This window comes from Furipterus horrens, unplaced genomic scaffold, assembly GCF_987537825.1.
Source record: "Furipterus horrens unplaced genomic scaffold, mFurHor1.1.pri manual_scaffold_24, whole genome shotgun sequence".
Taxonomy (NCBI): domain Eukaryota; kingdom Metazoa; phylum Chordata; class Mammalia; order Chiroptera; family Furipteridae; genus Furipterus; species Furipterus horrens.
In genome coordinates this window covers 880,593-899,178 of record NW_028327194.1, presented here as the reverse complement: position 1 = coordinate 899,178, position 18,586 = coordinate 880,593, and the positions used below count along the sequence as shown (strand labels likewise).

At 50.6% G+C, this 18,586-nt stretch overlaps 1 protein-coding gene and 3 pseudogenes across 1 annotated transcript; 2 read left to right on the top strand and 2 right to left on the bottom strand.

Annotated features, from left to right (window-relative positions):
- Window positions 1–191: 191 nt before the first annotated feature.
- On the bottom strand, window positions 192–2,594 carry LOC149990125 (cell division cycle 5-like protein pseudogene; annotated as a pseudogene).
- Window positions 2,595–4,778: 2,184 nt separating this feature from the next.
- LOC149990124 (cell division cycle 5-like protein pseudogene) lies at window positions 4,779–7,181 on the bottom strand (annotated as a pseudogene).
- A 1,934-nt stretch (window positions 7,182–9,115) lies between these two features.
- LOC149990123 (crooked neck-like protein 1 pseudogene) lies at window positions 9,116–10,717 on the top strand (annotated as a pseudogene).
- Window positions 10,718–11,437: 720 nt separating this feature from the next.
- LOC149990122 (mRNA export factor GLE1-like) lies at window positions 11,438–17,732 on the top strand. The gene is made up of 5 exons (XM_090265663.1): window positions 11,438–11,515; window positions 11,633–11,917; window positions 13,001–13,072; window positions 15,760–15,821; window positions 16,010–17,732. Exons 1-5 carry the CDS (start codon window positions 11,438–11,440, stop codon window positions 17,730–17,732), a joined length of 2,220 nt encoding a protein of 739 aa, XP_090121789.1.
- Window positions 17,733–18,586: the final 854 nt, after the last annotated feature.

Below are 18,586 nucleotides of genomic sequence, written 5' to 3'. Positions count from 1 at the left end.
CACTCTAAAATGTCCTGTGGAGTTAAATACTTTATACATAGATTGTGTAAGAGCGATGTCATTTAAAATAAACAACAAAAGAACCCACAGGTCACGGGTGAATTTGTCGTTGAGGATAAACATCAGTTTCAGCCTTCCAGAGTATGAAAACCAGCAGCTAATTCATCCTGTGACAGAATACAAACTGTGCTTCACATTTTGGACTTTAAAGTTTCTTTCTGCAGCAGCAAATCAGCATATCTTTGCTGAAGTCCCTTTTCTCTTTCCTGTTGTCGCTGAACATCTTCTTTAAGACACTCCAGCCTCCAGAGAATAGCAGAATCTTCATGTTTCCTGAGTTCTTCAAACGTGTGTACCTCTAAGTAAGCCTGCTCAATTTGATCCCATAAGTCATTCACCTGTTTCATGAGCCCCATAGTATGGGACTGGTAACCCCCGAGCAAAATTTCTATCTTCTTTTCCATCTTTGCAGCTCTCTTGGCTTCTGTCATCATGTGACCTCTGTTAATCTCGAGCCTCTTTTCCAGTGACTCGATTCTGTCCTTTTTGCTTGCTAGGTTGGCCCGTGTGTAGCGGCTCTGTCCAGGGAGATACAAAACTTGACCATAGCATTCTTCCCACACCTGGTTATAAGCTTCGCTTGAGAGTTCTCCATGACTCATACCTTGTTTTACCACTTCCATCTCCTGTACCAGAACATCCTGGGCCTTTTTCATCTCTTCTTTAGAGAACTTTTCGTAAGGGCTGTGTTCCAGATAGGAAACGTGCTCTGAATTATTGGTAGCAAACCCTACCGTTTTTCCTTTTTTACTTCCAGATGGTTCATAAGGGTGATGTAGAAGGTCATAATGAAGCAATGCGATCGTTTCTTTTTTGATTAGTTCTTCGCTTTTCTGTAAATCTGTTAAAGGCGGTTCTACATTTAAGGCTCTTAGAATAGTTTCGTTTACTTCTGATGGTCTTGGAAGATCTTTCTGGCCAGCTTTGTGCATTCGTTTCATTTGCTTCACACGCTTTGCGTCTCGCATGGCCTGCTTTCGTGCATCCACATCAGCAGCATCTTCAATGTATGTGCCATCTATTTCACGGTCTTCCAACTCTTTCTCAGCATTTTCTGGTAGAACAATTTCAAAGTCATTCTTGGAGGCAGGAAGGCCCATCAACCCTATACGGAGGTGTTCACGAGACTCTCTTTCCATCTGCTTCACATAAGAGGGATCACGGTAGTCTGCCATTCCATCCTCAGGATCAGTGTTTAACTTGTCTCGAAGAGGAGTTCTGCCTGGGGTGGAGTTAACTGGTTTGGCAGTTGCCCCACTCCAGGGAGTCAGCCCTTCAGATCCATGAGAAGGAGTCCCGAATGGGGTAGAAAGAACTGTGTTTGGAGTCTGTACAGCCTGCCACTGTGGAGTCACACCCGAGAAGTCACTCTCACGCAAGGGTGTGTTAAGTCCACCTTTTAATGGCGTATCCACAGTGGTCAGGGCCACGAGGTTCTGGCCTTCCTGGAGCATTCTGTCCTGGGAAGCTGGTGTTCGTGGTGTTCTAAGAGCGATGCTGTTGTTGGTGACATTGTACTCAGACAGAAGAGTACTGGAAGCAGAATTGGTTATGCCCGACTCCTCAGCAGTCTGATGTGCAATTTCACTCACTTTGCCTACCTTCACAACTTCCTGCAGTTCTGCATCTGAAATCTGAGGGGCAGGAAGTACTAGTTTACTTCTCTTTTTAGTAAATTTAGAAACACCACTAGTTTGAAGAATAGCTGATGGTAAACCCGATCTTTCTTTCCTTTTCAAACGCTGCTTGTCTTTTCTCCGATCTCGTCCTTCTTTCTCAGATCTTAGCTCGCCATCAAGATCCTGTCGTCTTAACTTCCTGAAATCTGCATCAAGAGCCTGGTAGTTCTCCTCAGACGTATCACAGAAACCAAGAGCAGGCATTTTTTCAAATGGGATTTCGGCATTATAATCAACCCCTCTCTTCTTTCTTCTTTTCTTCTGGATTTCTATGCCAGCTGCCCAAAGTTCTCTTCTCTTTTGGAGGGCAGCAAGACGCCTTGCCTCCTCCAACTGTTTCTCTCTCGCTGTCCTCTTGGCCTTCTTTCCCTGAGTATTAGCCAGCCGGGCTCTAGCTTCAGAAAGCATCTCAAGTTCATCCTCATCCATATCCATTGGATCAGGACGTGCTGGCTTTGTTTCTGGATTTGAAGCTATTTCTCCAGGTTTAAGTTTCCGTGGATCGTCTGTTTCCTCTTCGTTGTCTCTTTGGGATGCTTTATCCAGAAGAAATTCATAGCGTTCTAAGCACTGGGCAGCTGTTCTTCCAATGATTGGAGCAATGGTCCGCCACTGCGTTGACATTAACTTGGCCAAATGCAAGAGTTTTTCCTCTTCTTCTCTGGACCATTCTGTTTTCTTGATGCTTGGATCCAGCCACTCCCACCATCTGGCTTTGCACTGCTTTGCCGATTTCCTAGGCAGCAATGAAGCAACCCTAGACCACTGATTTTTCCCATATTTCATAACCGCCGCTTTCAGAATTTCATCCTCGGTATTCCTCCACACGCCCCCCTTAATCACAATTCGAGGCATTTTGGCGGCGCGGTGTCTCGGCAAGTGGCCGAGAGGAGCTTCAGAAAAATAGCAACGGCGCTTCGCCTGCAGGACCGAGAGCCGCCACTTCCTCCGGGCACGACGTTCTGCTATAGCAGCTTTCTTCTAAGCTCACCTTCTCTCGGTAGCTAAGCCTGGGCACCTGGGAGTGGTGTGTGTCACCTTGTGGCTTCTCGGGTTTGATTGACATCAAGCTTGAGGCTTACCCCGCCCACGCTCACCCCACCCACGCTTTTAAGATCCCAGCTGCTCCCGGAAGAGTCTCATTTGCACTGAAGTGAGATCACAAGTTAAGGAGGCTTCATGACTTCATTACCTTGGAGTCAAGTTCTCTTCATCCTACTCAAGCATCCTTGGGCCCCTCTCAAGTGATTCTTTTCAGTACTCCTCCATCCTCCCCTTCTCTACCCATCTCCTGCCTCCAGGCCCTCGGTGCGTAGGGTGTATGTAGGCGCACAGGTGCGGTATCCTGGCGCAGCCTCCGCTTGTACTCCATCCAGGGCTTCAGCAGGTTGCTGGGTGTTCAGCCAGCTCATTGCTGCTATCTGCTGGGTGTTCCTGGTGAGCACCCGCATCTTCCGTGTCCACCTCCCGGTGATGGGCACCTGACTCTCCTCCAACTGTGCCCCCTAAAAGAGGGCTTACAGCTGCTTATGCTGCCCCTGAGAATGTGAGATGTAAGAAGAGAGGGGGTGGTCGGTGTAGACAAGCCAGCCCTCAGCTCAAACCCTGAAGGACACGTAGGGCCGAGAGGGCCCCAGAACGGCTTGCCAGGGCTTGGGCTGATAGAGAAGGCCGCCTCCCACACCAGGGCTGCAGGCGGCCGGGGTATGCCGTGCCCGGTGGCAATGGGGGCACGGGCCCCTCTGCAGGTTCTCTCATACTCTGCCTCCTCAAAAGGAAGGAGGTCTCAGCCCTGGCTGCTGTGGCTCAGTGGATTGAGCATCAGCCTGCAGACCTAACTGTCGCTGGTTTGATTCCCAGTCCGAGCACGTTACTAGGTTGCACATCAGGTCCCCGGTTGGGGGCGCGTGAGAGGCAACCACACAGTGATGTTTCTCCCCCTTTCTCCTTTCCCCTCTCTCTAAAAATAAATACATACATACATACATACATACATACATACATACATACATACAATTGTAAAAAAAAAAAAAACATAGTGCTATCTTCAAAAAAAAGAAAAAAAGAAAAGAGGCAGCAGCTTTTATGGCGGAGGTGCCACACACATCCTAGGCTCAGTTGGAAGTTGCTCTGTCCAGCAGAGGCTTCGTGACCATGGCGGAAGAGACTTTTTACCCAGGACACTTTGTTATGTCTAGGAGAAAGAAGGTGACTGCCTCTCTAGTGCAGACCAGCCCCTAAACCTTCATCCCTTGTGCCTTTTATTGAGGAGGATGCATACAAGAGATACAAGGCTAAAGCTCATAAATCGTCAATAGCCATTAGGCATTTGACAGGAACAGATTACGCATACCAGTACAGGGGCCACAGTGACCAGTCTGTGTCAGGGTCCATAAAACATCTTGGCGCCACACTGGAACTAAGGGCAAGGTTTCATACACTCCTTGCTAGATAGAGACTATTTATGTTCCATTAATGATAAAGAAAGCAAAGCAAGTTCTAAAACACGAGTACAATACGCATTCTTTAATCCAATTCCCATGACAACCCTCTGAGTGACTGTCAGTCATGTTCCACACACAGCCTTATGTTGAGACGTAGAGACAAGCACGGCCGGGACGCCGGTGGCTCGTCATGCTCAGACAGCGGCTACAGTTCCTTAAACCACGAGGAGAGGTTGCCCACAAGCTTTGTTTGTTTTTTTGTTTTTTTCAATTTTATCTTTCGTTTTTATTCAAGAGCATACTCCCAGGCAGCACTTTCAAATTACGCTTTTAAAATAAAGGCCAAAACCAAAAAGAATCTGCAAATATGACAGTGCTTAAAGAATGATTGTCATCATAATTTACACTCTAAAATGTCCTGTGGAGTTAAATACTTTATACATAGATTGTGTAAGAGCGATGTCATTTAAAATAAACAACAAAAGAACCCACAGGTCACGGGTGAATTTGTCGTTGAGGATAAACATCAGTTTCAGCCTTCCAGAGTATGAAAACCAGCAGCTAATTCATCCTGTGACAGAATACAAACTGTGCTTCACATTTTGGACTTTAAAGTTTCTTTCTGCAGCAGCAAATCAGCATATCTTTGCTGAAGTCCCTTTTCTCTTTCCTGTTGTCGCTGAACATCTTCTTTAAGACACTCCAGCCTCCAGAGAATAGCAGAATCTTCATGTTTCCTGAGTTCTTCAAACGTGTGTACCTCTAAGTAAGCCTGCTCAATTTGATCCCATAAGTCATTCACCTGTTTCATGAGCCCCATAGTATGGGACTGGTAACCCCCGAGCAAAATTTCTATCTTCTTTTCCATCTTTGCAGCTCTCTTGGCTTCTGTCATCATGTGACCTCTGTTAATCTCGAGCCTCTTTTCCAGTGACTCGATTCTGTCCTTTTTGCTTGCTAGGTTGGCCCGTGTGTAGCGGCTCTGTCCAGGGAGATACAAAACTTGACCATAGCATTCTTCCCACACCTGGTTATAAGCTTCGCTTGAGAGTTCTCCATGACTCATACCTTGTTTTACCACTTCCATCTCCTGTACCAGAACATCCTGGGCCTTTTTCATCTCTTCTTTAGAGAACTTTTCGTAAGGGCTGTGTTCCAGATAGGAAACGTGCTCTGAATTATTGGTAGCAAACCCTACCGTTTTTCCTTTTTTACTTCCAGATGGTTCATAAGGGTGATGTAGAAGGTCATAATGAAGCAATGCGATCGTTTCTTTTTTGATTAGTTCTTCGCTTTTCTGTAAATCTGTTAAAGGCGGTTCTACATTTAAGGCTCTTAGAATAGTTTCGTTTACTTCTGATGGTCTTGGAAGATCTTTCTGGCCAGCTTTGTGCATTCGTTTCATTTGCTTCACACGCTTTGCGTCTCGCATGGCCTGCTTTCGTGCATCCACATCAGCAGCATCTTCAATGTATGTGCCATCTATTTCACGGTCTTCCAACTCTTTCTCAGCATTTTCTGGTAGAACAATTTCAAAGTCATTCTTGGAGGCAGGAAGGCCCATCAACCCTATACGGAGGTGTTCACGAGACTCTCTTTCCATCTGCTTCACATAAGAGGGATCACGGTAGTCTGCCATTCCATCCTCAGGATCAGTGTTTAACTTGTCTCGAAGAGGAGTTCTGCCTGGGGTGGAGTTAACTGGTTTGGCAGTTGCCCCACTCCAGGGAGTCAGCCCTTCAGATCCATGAGAAGGAGTCCCGAATGGGGTAGAAAGAACTGTGTTTGGAGTCTGTACAGCCTGCCACTGTGGAGTCACACCCGAGAAGTCACTCTCACGCAAGGGTGTGTTAAGTCCACCTTTTAATGGCGTATCCACAGTGGTCAGGGCCACGAGGTTCTGGCCTTCCTGGAGCATTCTGTCCTGGGAAGCTGGTGTTCGTGGTGTTCTAAGAGCGATGCTGTTGTTGGTGACATTGTACTCAGACAGAAGAGTACTGGAAGCAGAATTGGTTATGCCCGACTCCTCAGCAGTCTGATGTGCAATTTCACTCACTTTGCCTACCTTCACAACTTCCTGCAGTTCTGCATCTGAAATCTGAGGGGCAGGAAGTACTAGTTTACTTCTCTTTTTAGTAAATTTAGAAACACCACTAGTTTGAAGAATAGCTGATGGTAAACCCGATCTTTCTTTCCTTTTCAAACGCTGCTTGTCTTTTCTCCGATCTCGTCCTTCTTTCTCAGATCTTAGCTCGCCATCAAGATCCTGTCGTCTTAACTTCCTGAAATCTGCATCAAGAGCCTGGTAGTTCTCCTCAGACGTATCACAGAAACCAAGAGCAGGCATTTTTTCAAATGGGATTTCGGCATTATAATCAACCCCTCTCTTCTTTCTTCTTTTCTTCTGGATTTCTATGCCAGCTGCCCAAAGTTCTCTTCTCTTTTGGAGGGCAGCAAGACGCCTTGCCTCCTCCAACTGTTTCTCTCTCGCTGTCCTCTTGGCCTTCTTTCCCTGAGTATTAGCCAGCCGGGCTCTAGCTTCAGAAAGCATCTCAAGTTCATCCTCATCCATATCCATTGGATCAGGACGTGCTGGCTTTGTTTCTGGATTTGAAGCTATTTCTCCAGGTTTAAGTTTCCGTGGATCGTCTGTTTCCTCTTCGTTGTCTCTTTGGGATGCTTTATCCAGAAGAAATTCATAGCGTTCTAAGCACTGGGCAGCTGTTCTTCCAATGATTGGAGCAATGGTCCGCCACTGCGTTGACATTAACTTGGCCAAATGCAAGAGTTTTTCCTCTTCTTCTCTGGACCATTCTGTTTTCTTGATGCTTGGATCCAGCCACTCCCACCATCTGGCTTTGCACTGCTTTGCCGATTTCCTAGGCAGCAATGAAGCAACCCTAGACCACTGATTTTTCCCATATTTCATAACCGCCGCTTTCAGAATTTCATCCTCGGTATTCCTCCACACGCCCCCCTTAATCACAATTCGAGGCATTTTGGCGGCGCGGTGTCTCGGCAAGTGGCCGAGAGGAGCTTCAGAAAAATAGCAACGGCGCTCCGCCTGCAGGACCGAGAGCCGCCACTTCCTGCGGGCACGACGTTCTGCTATAGCAGCTTTGTTTTAAGCTCACCTTCTCTCGGTAGCTAAGCCTGCGCACCTGGGAGTGGTGTGTGTCACCTTGTGGCTTCTCGGGTTTGATTGACATCAAGCTTGAGGCTTACCCCGCCCACGCTCACCCCACCCACGCTTTTAAGATCCCAGCTGCTCCCGGAAGAGTCTCATTTGCACTGAAGTGAGATCACAAGTTAAGGAGGCTTCATGACTTCATTACCTTGGAGTCAAGTTCTCTTCATCCTACTCAAGCATCCTTGGGCCCCTCTCAAGTGATTCTTTTCAGTACTCCTCCATCCTCCCCTTCTCTACCCATCTCCTGCCTCCAGGCCCTCGGTGCGTAGGGTGTATGTAGGCGCACAGGTGCGGTATCCTGGCGCAGCCTCCGCTTGTACTCCATCCAGGGCTTCAGCAGGTTGCTGGGTGTTCAGCCAGCTCATTGCTGCTATCTGCTGGGTGTTCCTGGTGAGCACCCGCATCTTCCGTGTCCACCTCCCGGTGATGGGCACCTGACTCTCCTCCAACTGTGCCCCCTAAAAGAGGGCTTACAGCTGCTTATGCTGCCCCTGAGAATGTGAGATGTAAGAAGAGAGGGGGTGGTCGGTGTAGACAAGCCAGCCCTCAGCTCAAACCCTGAAGGACACGTAGGGCCGAGAGGGCCCCAGAACGGCTTGCCCTTAGAGCCAATCCTTATCCCGAAGTTACGAATCCGGCTTGCCGACTTCCCTTACCTACATTGTTCCAACATGCCAGAGGCTGTTCACCTTGGAGACCTGCTGCGGATATGGGTACGGCCCGGCGCGAGATTTACACCCTCTCCCCCGGATTTTCAAGGGCCGGCGAGAGGTCACCGGACGCCGCCGGAACCGCGACGCTTTCCAAGGCACGGGCCCCTCTCTCGGGGCGAACCCATTCCAGGGCGCCCTGCCCTTCACGAAGAAAAGAGAACTCTCCCCGGGGCTCCCGCCGGCTTCTCCGGGATCGGTCGCGTTACCGCACTGGACGCCTCGGGGCGCCCGTCTCTGCCACTCCGGATTCGGGGATCTGAACCCGACTCCCTTTCGATCGGCCGAGGGCGATGGAGGCCATCGCCCGTCCCTTCGGAACGGCGCTCGCCCATCTCTCAGGACCGACTGACCCATGTTCTGACCCGTCCCGCAGGTCGAGCAACGAGGACCCTAGAGGGGGAGTGAGGATGAGAAAGGGGCAAGAGGCACAAAGAATGGAGACAAGACAGTGCTCTGATCAAGTCTCGTTTATTCTTAGTCAAAGCAGCATTTTTGTAGCTCAGGAGAAGAGGAAGTTTTCATTAGGGAGGAGCGCAGCCGCAGCTGGGGCGTTATCTAACAGATAAGAGTTAAAATGAAGGACAGCAACTCCCAGGAAGAGAAAGAGGGAAGTTGCCCTTAATTAGGAGCAGACAACTATTATGGGATAATGAGGCCATGCGAAGCAGAACTTTAGGATGCCGCTCAGCAAGACTTTAGCCGAGGAACTTTCTAGTTCCCCACAATGTTCAAATGCTGTTCACATGGAACCCTTCTCCACTTTGGCCTTCAAAGTTCTCGTTTGAATATTTGCTACTACCACCAAGATCTGCACCTGCGGCGGCTCCACCCGGGCCCGCGCCCTAGGCTTCAAGGCTCACCGCAGCGGCCCTCCTACTCATCGCGGCGTAGCGTCTGCGGTTGGGGGGGGGGGAGCCGGCGCTTCCGGTTCCGGGTTTCCGCTTGTTGCCAGAAAGTAAGAGAGTTGTGAGTGAGCTCAGTGGCCGGTTTTGGGGTTTCGAGGTTCGCTGGAAGTCTTCTGCCGCAGCCATGGCGGCCTCCACCGCGGCCGGGAAGCAGAGAATTCCCAAAGTGGCCAAGGTAAAAAACAAAGCGCCAGCTGAAGTACAGATAACTGCTGAACAACTTTTAAGAGAAGCTAAAGAGAGAGAACTTGAGCTTCTTCCACCTCCACCTCAACAGAAGATCACAGATGAAGAGGAGTTAAATGATTACAAACTAAGGAAAAGGAAGACTTTTGAAGATAGAATTCTTTGGAGATGAACATACGGATGAACACCTTTATGTTGCCTTTGCCAAATTTGAAGAAAATCAGAAAGAATTTGAAAGGGTACGAGTGATCTACAAGTATGCCCTGGATAGAATTTCAAAGCAAGAAGCCCAAGAACTCTTTAAAAATTATACTGTCTTTGAGAAGAAGTTTGGTGATAGGCGGGGTATTGAAGACATCATTGTGAGCAAACGGAGATTCCAGTATGAAGAAGAAGTGAAGGCTAATCCACACAATTATGATGCATGGTTTGATTACTTGCGCTTGGTGGAAAGTGATGCAGAAGCAGACACTGTACGAGAAGTCTATGAAAGAACTATTGCCAATGTCCCACCCATTCAGGAGAAGAGACATTGGAAGCGCTACATCTATCTTTGGATTAACTATGCACTCTATGAAGAACTGGAAGCAAAGGATCCTGAAAGAACAAGACAGGTGTATCAAGCCTCTTTGGAACTAATTCCTCATAAAAAGTTCACATTTGCCAAAATGTGGCTCCTATATGCACAATTTGAAATAAGACAGAAAAATTTACCATTTGCCAGAAGAGCTTTGGGAACTTCCATAGATAAATGTCCAAAGAGCAAGTTATTCAAAGGTTACATAGAACTGGAGCTACAGCTTCGAGAATTTGACAGATGCCGGAAGCTTTATGAAAAGTTCCTGGAATTTGGACCTGAAAATTGTACCTCTTGGATTAAATTTGCAGAATTAGAGACAATCCTTGGTGATACTGAGAGAGCCCGTGCAATCTACGAGTTAGCCATCAGCCAGCCACGCTTAGACATGCCAGAGGTGCTCTGGAAATCATATATTGATTTTGAAATTGAGCAGGAAGAAACTGAAAGAACACGCAATCTTTACCGACGATTGCTTCAACGGACACAACATGTCAAGGTATGGATCAGTTTTGCTCAGTTTGAGTTGTCTTCGGGAAAAGAAGGAAGTCTGGCTAAATGCAGACAAATTTATGAAGAGGCTAACAAAACCATGCGAAACTGTGAAGAAAAAGAAGAGAGACTTACGCTGCTGGAATCTTGGCGAAGTTTTGAAGATGAATTTGGAACTGCCTCAGATAAGGAGAGAGTAGACAAACTCATGCCAGAGAAAGTCAAGAAGAGAAGAAAGGTCCAGGCCGATGATGGGTCTGATGCAGGCTGGGAAGAATACTATGATTACATCTTTCCAGAAGATGCTGCCGACCAACCAAACCTTAAGCTCCTGGCCATGGCCAAACTTTGGAAGAAACAGCAACAGGAAATGGAGGCTGCCGAGCAAGACCCAGATAAAGATGTAGATGAGAGTGAATCCTGATCTTATTCATATTGATGGTTTTATTATTTTTATAAATTAATAGTTTGGAACTCAAAAAAATAAAGAAAGAAAGAAAGAAAAGCCGGCCGCCCGGGGCCGAGAGAGCGGGGCCACCACGTCTCCAGTCACGCGTGTTTCCTTCTTCTCCCCGCTTCCCCCTCCCCTTCCCGGGTTCAGGTCGACCAGCTCTCCCTCTCCCTCTCCCTCTCCCTCTCCCTCACCCTCACCCTCACCCTCACCCCGCCCGCGCTCGCGGAGCTGCCCGGGGTCTCGCGACGAGAGCGCGGTCAACCAGCTCCCCCGGCTGTACTTGGCCTCCGGGCCGTCGTGCCCCGCGGAGGTCGACCAGTTGGCCTGCTGTCCCCGGGTAGACCAGTTGGCCAGTTGGTCTTGCAATTTTGACATCATTTATTGGGATGATCCGGATGTTCGGGGGTGGGGGGAGAGGAGAAGACGGGGAGGTGGGTAGGAAGCGGGACGTAAACAGGTGTCGTCGTCGTCCCCCCCCCTTTCTTTTCTCTCTCTCCCTCTCCCTCTCTCTCTCTCTCTCTCTCTCTCTCCCCCTCCCTCCCTCCCTCTCTCTCTCTCTCCCTCGCCCCCTCCTTATTTTATTTATTTATCTATCTATTTTTGGCCCCCTCCTAAGAATCCAATCGGAAAACACGCAATCATGTAGAGCGGCGTCATTGTGGTGATTATCGTACGGAACAGAGCGACCCGGGTCCGATTTCTCCGCCTGAGCGCAGAGGCCGCTCTGCTTCGCGGAAATGTCCTGGCCGGGTGGGAGCCGGCCCCCGTGCGCTGTTTCCGAGTCTGCTGGATGGCCCTCGGTCGCCACGGGAGGGGTGAGTGAGTGAGTGAGTGAGTGAGTCGGTCGGTCGGTCGGTCGGTCCGTCCGGTCGGTCGGTCCGTCCGTCCGTCCGTCCGTCTGTCCGGCGGTCCATCCGTTCTTGCCGCGGCAGAGGTCCCCGTGTCGGCGGCGGCGGCGGTCGGACGGAAGAGCTGGAAGAGAGGAGACAGAGGATCGGGTTTCCAAAGAAACCCCCACTTCCGCTGCCGTGATTCGAGACCGGGCCGAGCGCCCGCCCGCCGTTCGAGATCCGACCCGAGCCGGCCGGGCGGGCGGCCGGCTCGCTCGCTATGGCGGCCGCTGTGCTAGCCTCGCCATGAGAAAAGCGGTCGACCAGAAGGCCAGACCGAGTGGGCGGGATCGAAAGGCTCAGAGAGTTGGAGGCGGGGTGTGGGTGGTGAGTAGGGAATGAATGATGGCGGCGGAAGCCCGCGCGCGCTGATGCGCATGCGCGCACCGCCAGCGCCCGCGGCGGAGGGGGAGGGGCCGGTCCAGAAGGGAGTGGCTCCACACACACCGTTCAGAAAGGACGTCTACCATGACCTTCGGCTGCGTGTGAAAAAAGGCGGGCTGGGGCGGTGGTCGCGTGACTCGGAGAACGCGGATGCCTGTGTGTGTCCTGTAGCGATGTCAATTCACGATTTCAAGATTGCTTCCCGCTGATAGCGCCCCGCCCCTGCGCGCCTAGCATTTCAGTCAGTCTCCGCCAGATGCTTCCTTTTTCTTCACACGCGTCGCTTCCCTGTTCGTTCGTCCGTCCGTTCGTTCGTTCGTTCGTCAGTTCGTTCGTTCACCCATTCGTTCATTCATCCATCCACCCACCCGTCCATCCATCCGTTCACCCATTCGTTCATCCACCCACCCGTCCATCCGTCCATCCATTTGGTGTTAAGAGTAGCGGAGAAGACGAACCAACAAAACAGAGACTCGCGATAATACCTGTGCCCGGTGTCATTTAACTAGCTCCTTCGGTGTTCTCTCTTCCACCACCACCCTCCTCTATCTTCTTGCCGTCTCCCTCTAGGATTGGACCGTTCCCAGCTATTTTCTAAGAATGGAATCACACTCTCCCCGCCCGCCTGTCTGCTGAGGAGATGGAATGCGTTTGGCCGGCAGCCCAGAGGCACGCCGAACGCCCTGAACGGCCTACCCTACCCTACCCTGACGACAGCCCGCTCGTTTCTAGTCCTATAACGCCGGTACTTGGATGAAATAAATATTCTAGCTCATCTTAAAGCCCGGATACTCCTTCCTTCTCCTCAGAGCTCACGTGGCCATTGTCTTTCTCCTCCCTCTGTTTCAAATACTGCCCCACCCCACCCTGAGACTTTAGCAACTCGATCTGCATCTGAACGCTCACTCCTTGCCGGAGCGGTCCTCTTCCCTTTTCTCTGACCGCTCTGTTGGCGGATCTGCGACCCCCGTTTCTATCTGCTTTACAGAGTTCCGGGCCCGACAGAGCGGCCGTCTGATCCCCTAGCGGGAGGTGACGCTATTCCTCGCCTGCCCGACCCGGGCCTTGCGCTCACAGCTGCAGATCGGGCCTGATCCGGTTGTGCCCACGTGAACTGGGAACGAGGGGACGGACGGAAAAGGGAGACCTCGCCCCCTCCCTCGTGTCAGAACGTGGAGGCGGCTAGAATGCACACCTGGACTTTTGGTATATATATGCTCATCAACCTGGCCCTGGACTTAGCCGTTCCCAAAGATATGCTGATGGACTGAAACCATTCCCTGGGGAAATGGTAATGGACCTAGCCCAATATGTTAACTAACTTGGGGGTGAGGGGTGTGTGTGTGTATGTGTGCGTGAGCGTGTGTGTGTGGGGTCCAGCGGTGAGCGATCAGATGTAAATGATCTGCTGAATAGGTTGATAAGCAAACTCGCCCTCACTTTATACTTGTGATTGACAAGTATAAAACAGGTGCCTGCGGAAAGTGCAGGTGGGACTCCTGTGGGCCCACGGGGAGGACCGGGAGTCCCCATTTCCCTTGCTCCTACGGGCCCTTGTGTTGGTCCGGGAGCTGCCTCTCCCCTCCCCACTTCCCCTCTTCCCCCCCCTCAATAAACCCACTGCCTAATCCCACAGTGGTTTCCAGGTGATTTCTCAGAGCAAGGCTTCCTTGTCACCTCGATGCACAGAAGAACACCACGAGGGATTGTGTCTGTCATAGAAAGGCTGTCAAAAGGGATTCCTGGTGTGAGAAATGCTCGGAACAGAACGCCGGGAGGCGGGACTTGAGCGGTAACTGAGGCGGTTGTTTATGCACAGATCTGCAGCTCTGGACGCAGCCTAAAAGCCAAATCGAGGTGCGCGCCGAAAAGATGGAGCTGGCTGTTTTTATCCTAACGCGAGCAAAGCGCCCGCCGCCCCCAACCCTTTCCCCTTTTCCCTTTCCCCTCTCCCCCTCCTTCTCCTTCTCCGTTTTTCCATGCTGGATACTCCAGAGTTACAGTCTAACACCATTCACTAAGTTAGCTGAGGGTGAGAATTAACTCAGGGTGATCTGGCTATAGGTCTGTCCCCAGCTCTTCTTTGAAATTTCTCTATCTTGTTTTCTGGGTTGTCTAGCTACATCTTCCCATTTCCCAGAGTTTGGGGATCACTATCCCCCCACCCCCACCCCACCCCACCCCCATCCCTTCGATCTCAGATATCCTTTGTCCTCAGAAACCTCTGATCTGAGCTGCAGAATGCCACAAAGGCAATGATGAAGGGAACGAAGACAGGGTTCAAGTCAACGATTTTGGAACATAAGGAGGGAGGGAGGGAGGGAGGGAAAGAACGAACGGACGGACGGACGGACGGACGAACAGAAACAAACAAACAAACAAACCAAAAAAAAAAAAACCCCACAAAAACCAGTCAACCAGTACCGAAAGATATGAGGAGAGGCTTAGGAACCTCTGGGACAACTTTAAAGGCGCCAACATCCGCCCTGGATGGTGTGGCTCAGTGGAGCCAGTGCCAGCCTGTGAACCAAAGTGCCGCTGGTTTGATTCCCAGTGAAGACACATGCCTGGGCTGCGGGCCGGGTCCCCAGTTGGGGACGAGCGTGAGGCAACCACACATGGATGTTTCGCTCCCTCTCTCGAAAAGAAAAGAAAAGAAAAGAAGAGATAAAATAAAAAAACAAACACCACCACCACCACCCGCCCCGCAAAAAAAAAAAAAAAGGAGAGACAGAGACAGAGAGAGAGACAGACAGACAGACAGCAAATCAAATAAAATAATAAATAAATAAGTAAGTACATAAATAAATAAAATAAAATAACACGGAACTCTACTCAACACTCCTGAACCGAGGTACGACATTATTTGCAAGGCGCCTTCTCCCCGAATTTAAGAGGTTAAACTGATCGGCTACAGTTGGAGCTTCATCAACAACTTATAGACATTAGGCGGCTCGTGGAAAGAAAGGTGTTCTAAACCCTTAGCAATCATCTCCAGTGGCTCGATTCTAAACACTTGGTTTCACGGATTAAATTCACGCATTGGGATGATAGGAGTCGCTGGATGTTTATTGATTATAATCGTAATCTGTGTCCTTCGCTGTCTTTAAAAATTGTTCTCTCAGAATCCTATGTGTGAGAAACAAGCAGCAAGCTTTGTAGCACTCTCTATCATTAGCTATCTAAATAACAAAAAAGGGGGAGATGTAGGGGACCGCCCAACGTGGTTTCGGGAATCGTAGCCCGGCTGCGAGCTAGGGCCCGCCCCCGCCCCGCCACACACACACACACACACACACACACCGGGAGACCGGGAAGGCTGGAGACGGACATGACCTGAAAGCCCGTTCAGGGGGTCCCCGTGGGACCTGGATTTAAAGAATGAATATTCTGCTTTAAAGCTGGCTCTGTTTTTCTCATCTCTTGAAGTTAGCTACAGACCCTGTGTAACATCGAGTACCCGGAAGGCGTATTCGCTTGGTGTTCATATAGTGCCGGGATGCCTAGCGGACAGTGACCCAGAACGCTCACTGTGCTCCTTACGTTGTTATTGGTAACCGGTGATTGTGAACGGTAATTCAGGCGTTCGAAATGGATGGACGGTTTGTGTATCCTGACTCTGTATCCCCTGGATACCCTTCTCCATCAAAGGAGCTTGGAAGGAAGGCTTGATCGGGGCTTTCCTCCCCTAGAGAGATCAGCCACCTTTCCTCCTAGCAGACAAAACACAGTGTTTGGGTTACTTATCGCCTCTCATCCACGATCCCGAGTCCGCTGCCGGACAGCGAGTTTCCACCGAGCCGAGGGCGTCAGGGACCACCCGCCTCATCGAGCCGGTCGAGGAGATGTAAGAGCCCGTTTTGCCGACGTGCTTTCGATGGGGGGGTGTGTGTGTGACCTCAGACGTTGGAGAATTTTAGCTTCGGGTAACAGCTGATGAACTTAGTCATCGACGTGTGCGAAAAGAACGGGAACTGGAGGTATGGCCCACCTTGACTCCGGGAAACCGTAAGCAGTTCCGCCTGCGCGCCTCAGGAGGACCGCAAGCGATCGAAACGGTACCCGAGCTGATGTACCCTGGGGTGAGACGAATGGAATCAAAGGAATGGAGGGCCTGAGGCAGTGGCAGGATGAGCAGGAGAGGAAGGTACGCGCCCTCTCTCAGATGGCATCTGAACAACTGAAGCGGTTTGACGAACGGAAGGCGCGGAAGCGCCATAAAGAATTCCAGGACTTGTGGGAAATGATGGAGAAGAGCTCCAGAGAAGCCCTGGGGCAGCAAGAGAAGCTAAAAGCTGAGCATCGTCACAGAGCCAAGATTCTCAACCTGATGCTGCAAGAGGCAGAGCAGCAGCGCCTGAAGCAGGCAGAGCAGGAGCGGCTCTGCAGGGAGGAAGGCCAGGGCCGCCTGCGGAGCCTGTACGCCCTGCAGGAGGAGCTGATTCACCTCAGCCAGCAGCTGGACTCCGAGGACCAGCGCGGGGCCCCGCTGCGGGTGGACCTGTCGGCCTTCCGGACCAGGGGCAACCAGCTGTGCAGCCTCGTCTCTGACTTCATTCGGGCCACTTCAGAGGATGGCTTTCCCACGGCGGAGGGCCAAGCTGTGGCCGAGAGAGGGCTGGAGGAGATGTGGGATCTCTGTGCGAATGCCAGGGCCTGTGAAGACAAGAGAAGGCAGGATGAAAAGGAGGCCCAGGGGAAGCAGCGAGAGTCACAAGTGCAGCAGGGACCAGATGTCTTCAAGGAGTCCCCCGCTCCCAGCCAGGGCCCCGGAGCTAAACAGAATGAAGACCTCCAGGTGAAGGTACAAGACAGTACAATGCAGTGGTACCAGCAGCTGCAGGCGGCCTCCTGTCAGTGCGCGTTGGCCTTTGAGGGTCTGGCTGGCAGCAGAGACAGTCAGGTCAAAAGGATAAAGATGGACCTGCAGAAGGCCGCCACCATCCCCATGAGCCAGATCTCCACAATCGCAGGCTCAAAGCTGAAGGAGATCTTTGACAAAATCCACAGCCTCCTCTCTGGAAAACCTGTCCAGTCTGGGGGGCGCTCTGTGTCCGTCACACTGAACCCTCAGGGCCTGGACTTTGTCCAGTACAAACTGGCAGAGAAATTTGTGAAACAAGGGGAGGAGGAAGTGGCCTCTCATCATGAAGCAGCGTTCCCCATCGCGGTGGTGGCGTCCGGGATCTGGGAGCTCCACCCGAGAGTGGGGGACCTCATTCTCGCTCACCTGCACAAGAACTGTCCGTACTCCGTTCCTTTCTACCCCGCTTTCAAGGAGGGAGTGGCTCTGGAGGACTATCAGAGGATGCTCGGCTACGAAGTGAAGGATTCCAAAGTGGAGCGGCAGGACCACTTCCTGAAGCGCATGTCTGGGATGATCCGTCTCTATGCTGCCATCATCCAGCTCCAGTGGCCATATGGGACCCGACAAGAGGTTCACCCTCATGGCTTAAACCATGGCTGGCGCTGGTTGGCACAGGTATTAAACATGGAGCCCCTGTCAGATGTGACAGCCACCCTCCTCTTTGACTTCTTGGAGGTGTGTGGGAACGCCCTCATGAAGCAGTACCAGGCCCAGTTCTGGAAGGTGATGCTTCTCATCAAAGAGGACTACTTCCCCAGGATTGAAGCCGTCACAAGCTCAGGACAGATGGGTTCCTTCATACGCCTCAAGCAGTTCTTAGAGAAATGTTTGCAGCGCAAGGAGATTCCTGTCCCCAAGGGCTTTCTGACTTCCTCTTTCTGGCATTCCTAATGTCACTCCATCACCCTGCCACCATTTTGTTGCAGAGGGGCAAGAATAAGACAGCTAAACATAGCTATATTTTGGAGAGTCTTGTCATATTTACAAATCTACTAACACGTATTTTTATATATTTATACCTCATGACTGGGAAAGGAGATTTCACAGGTCACAAAACCAAGGTCTCATTGCTCCTAAAGGGACCCGCGTGACCGAATAAATGGATTTGGCCTGTCTCACTTTTGCAAAAATTATGAGAAGAGTTGTTGAGCACTTGACCCCATTTTTTTTATTTCCTTTCAGAAATAAGGTACCCCCTTAAGTATTTCACTGTGAGCTGAAGTGAGCCCCCACCATTAAAGTGTCACTTAGCGGTTGTCTGAATCCTTACACGCACGTCTGGGCTATGTATGCTTCGCCTTTCTCGGCTTGTGAGGTAATCACAAATTCAGAGGAGATGCCTGATGTAGACATGGACTTGATCCTAAATGGCACCAGGGATAGCTCGGTGTCCGGGATTAGGACTTAGTCCATGTTGCACTGAGCCAAGAAGCATTGTTTGCCCTCTTCATTGGAATTCAGTGCCTGGGTGGCTAGGGATGCGTGAACCAGGGCAGGTGCCTCTTTTTTGTTTTTCAGTTTGAATTACGATGGGCTGAGATTGGACTGGCCACGATACACGTGAGCTGAGCATCCGTAAGCAATGAGTTAGCGGTTAAGTAAAAATGTCAGGAAGGAATTGAGAACTGTTTCATACGCATATATTTTACTGACTAGTGAATGACACATTTGCCTCACTAGGCCCACTGGAAAAATCCAAAGCTTGGCTTTTCAGATAAGAGTTGAGATTTGTTCATGGAGAGACT

Bases quoted from the DNA above. Each gene is read 5' to 3' on its own strand.
- LOC149990122 (XM_090265663.1), top strand. From the start codon at position 11,438: ATGTCCTGGCCGGGTGGGAGCCGGCCCCCGTGCGCTGTTTCCGAGTCT. The intron at 11,516-11,632 runs GTGAGTGAGTGA...TTGCCGCGGCAG, and splicing joins CCTCGGTCGCCACGGGAGGG to AGGTCCCCGTGTCGGCGGCG. The intron at 13,073-15,759 runs GTTGTGCCCACG...GCTGCCGGACAG, and splicing joins TGCAGATCGGGCCTGATCCG to CGAGTTTCCACCGAGCCGAG.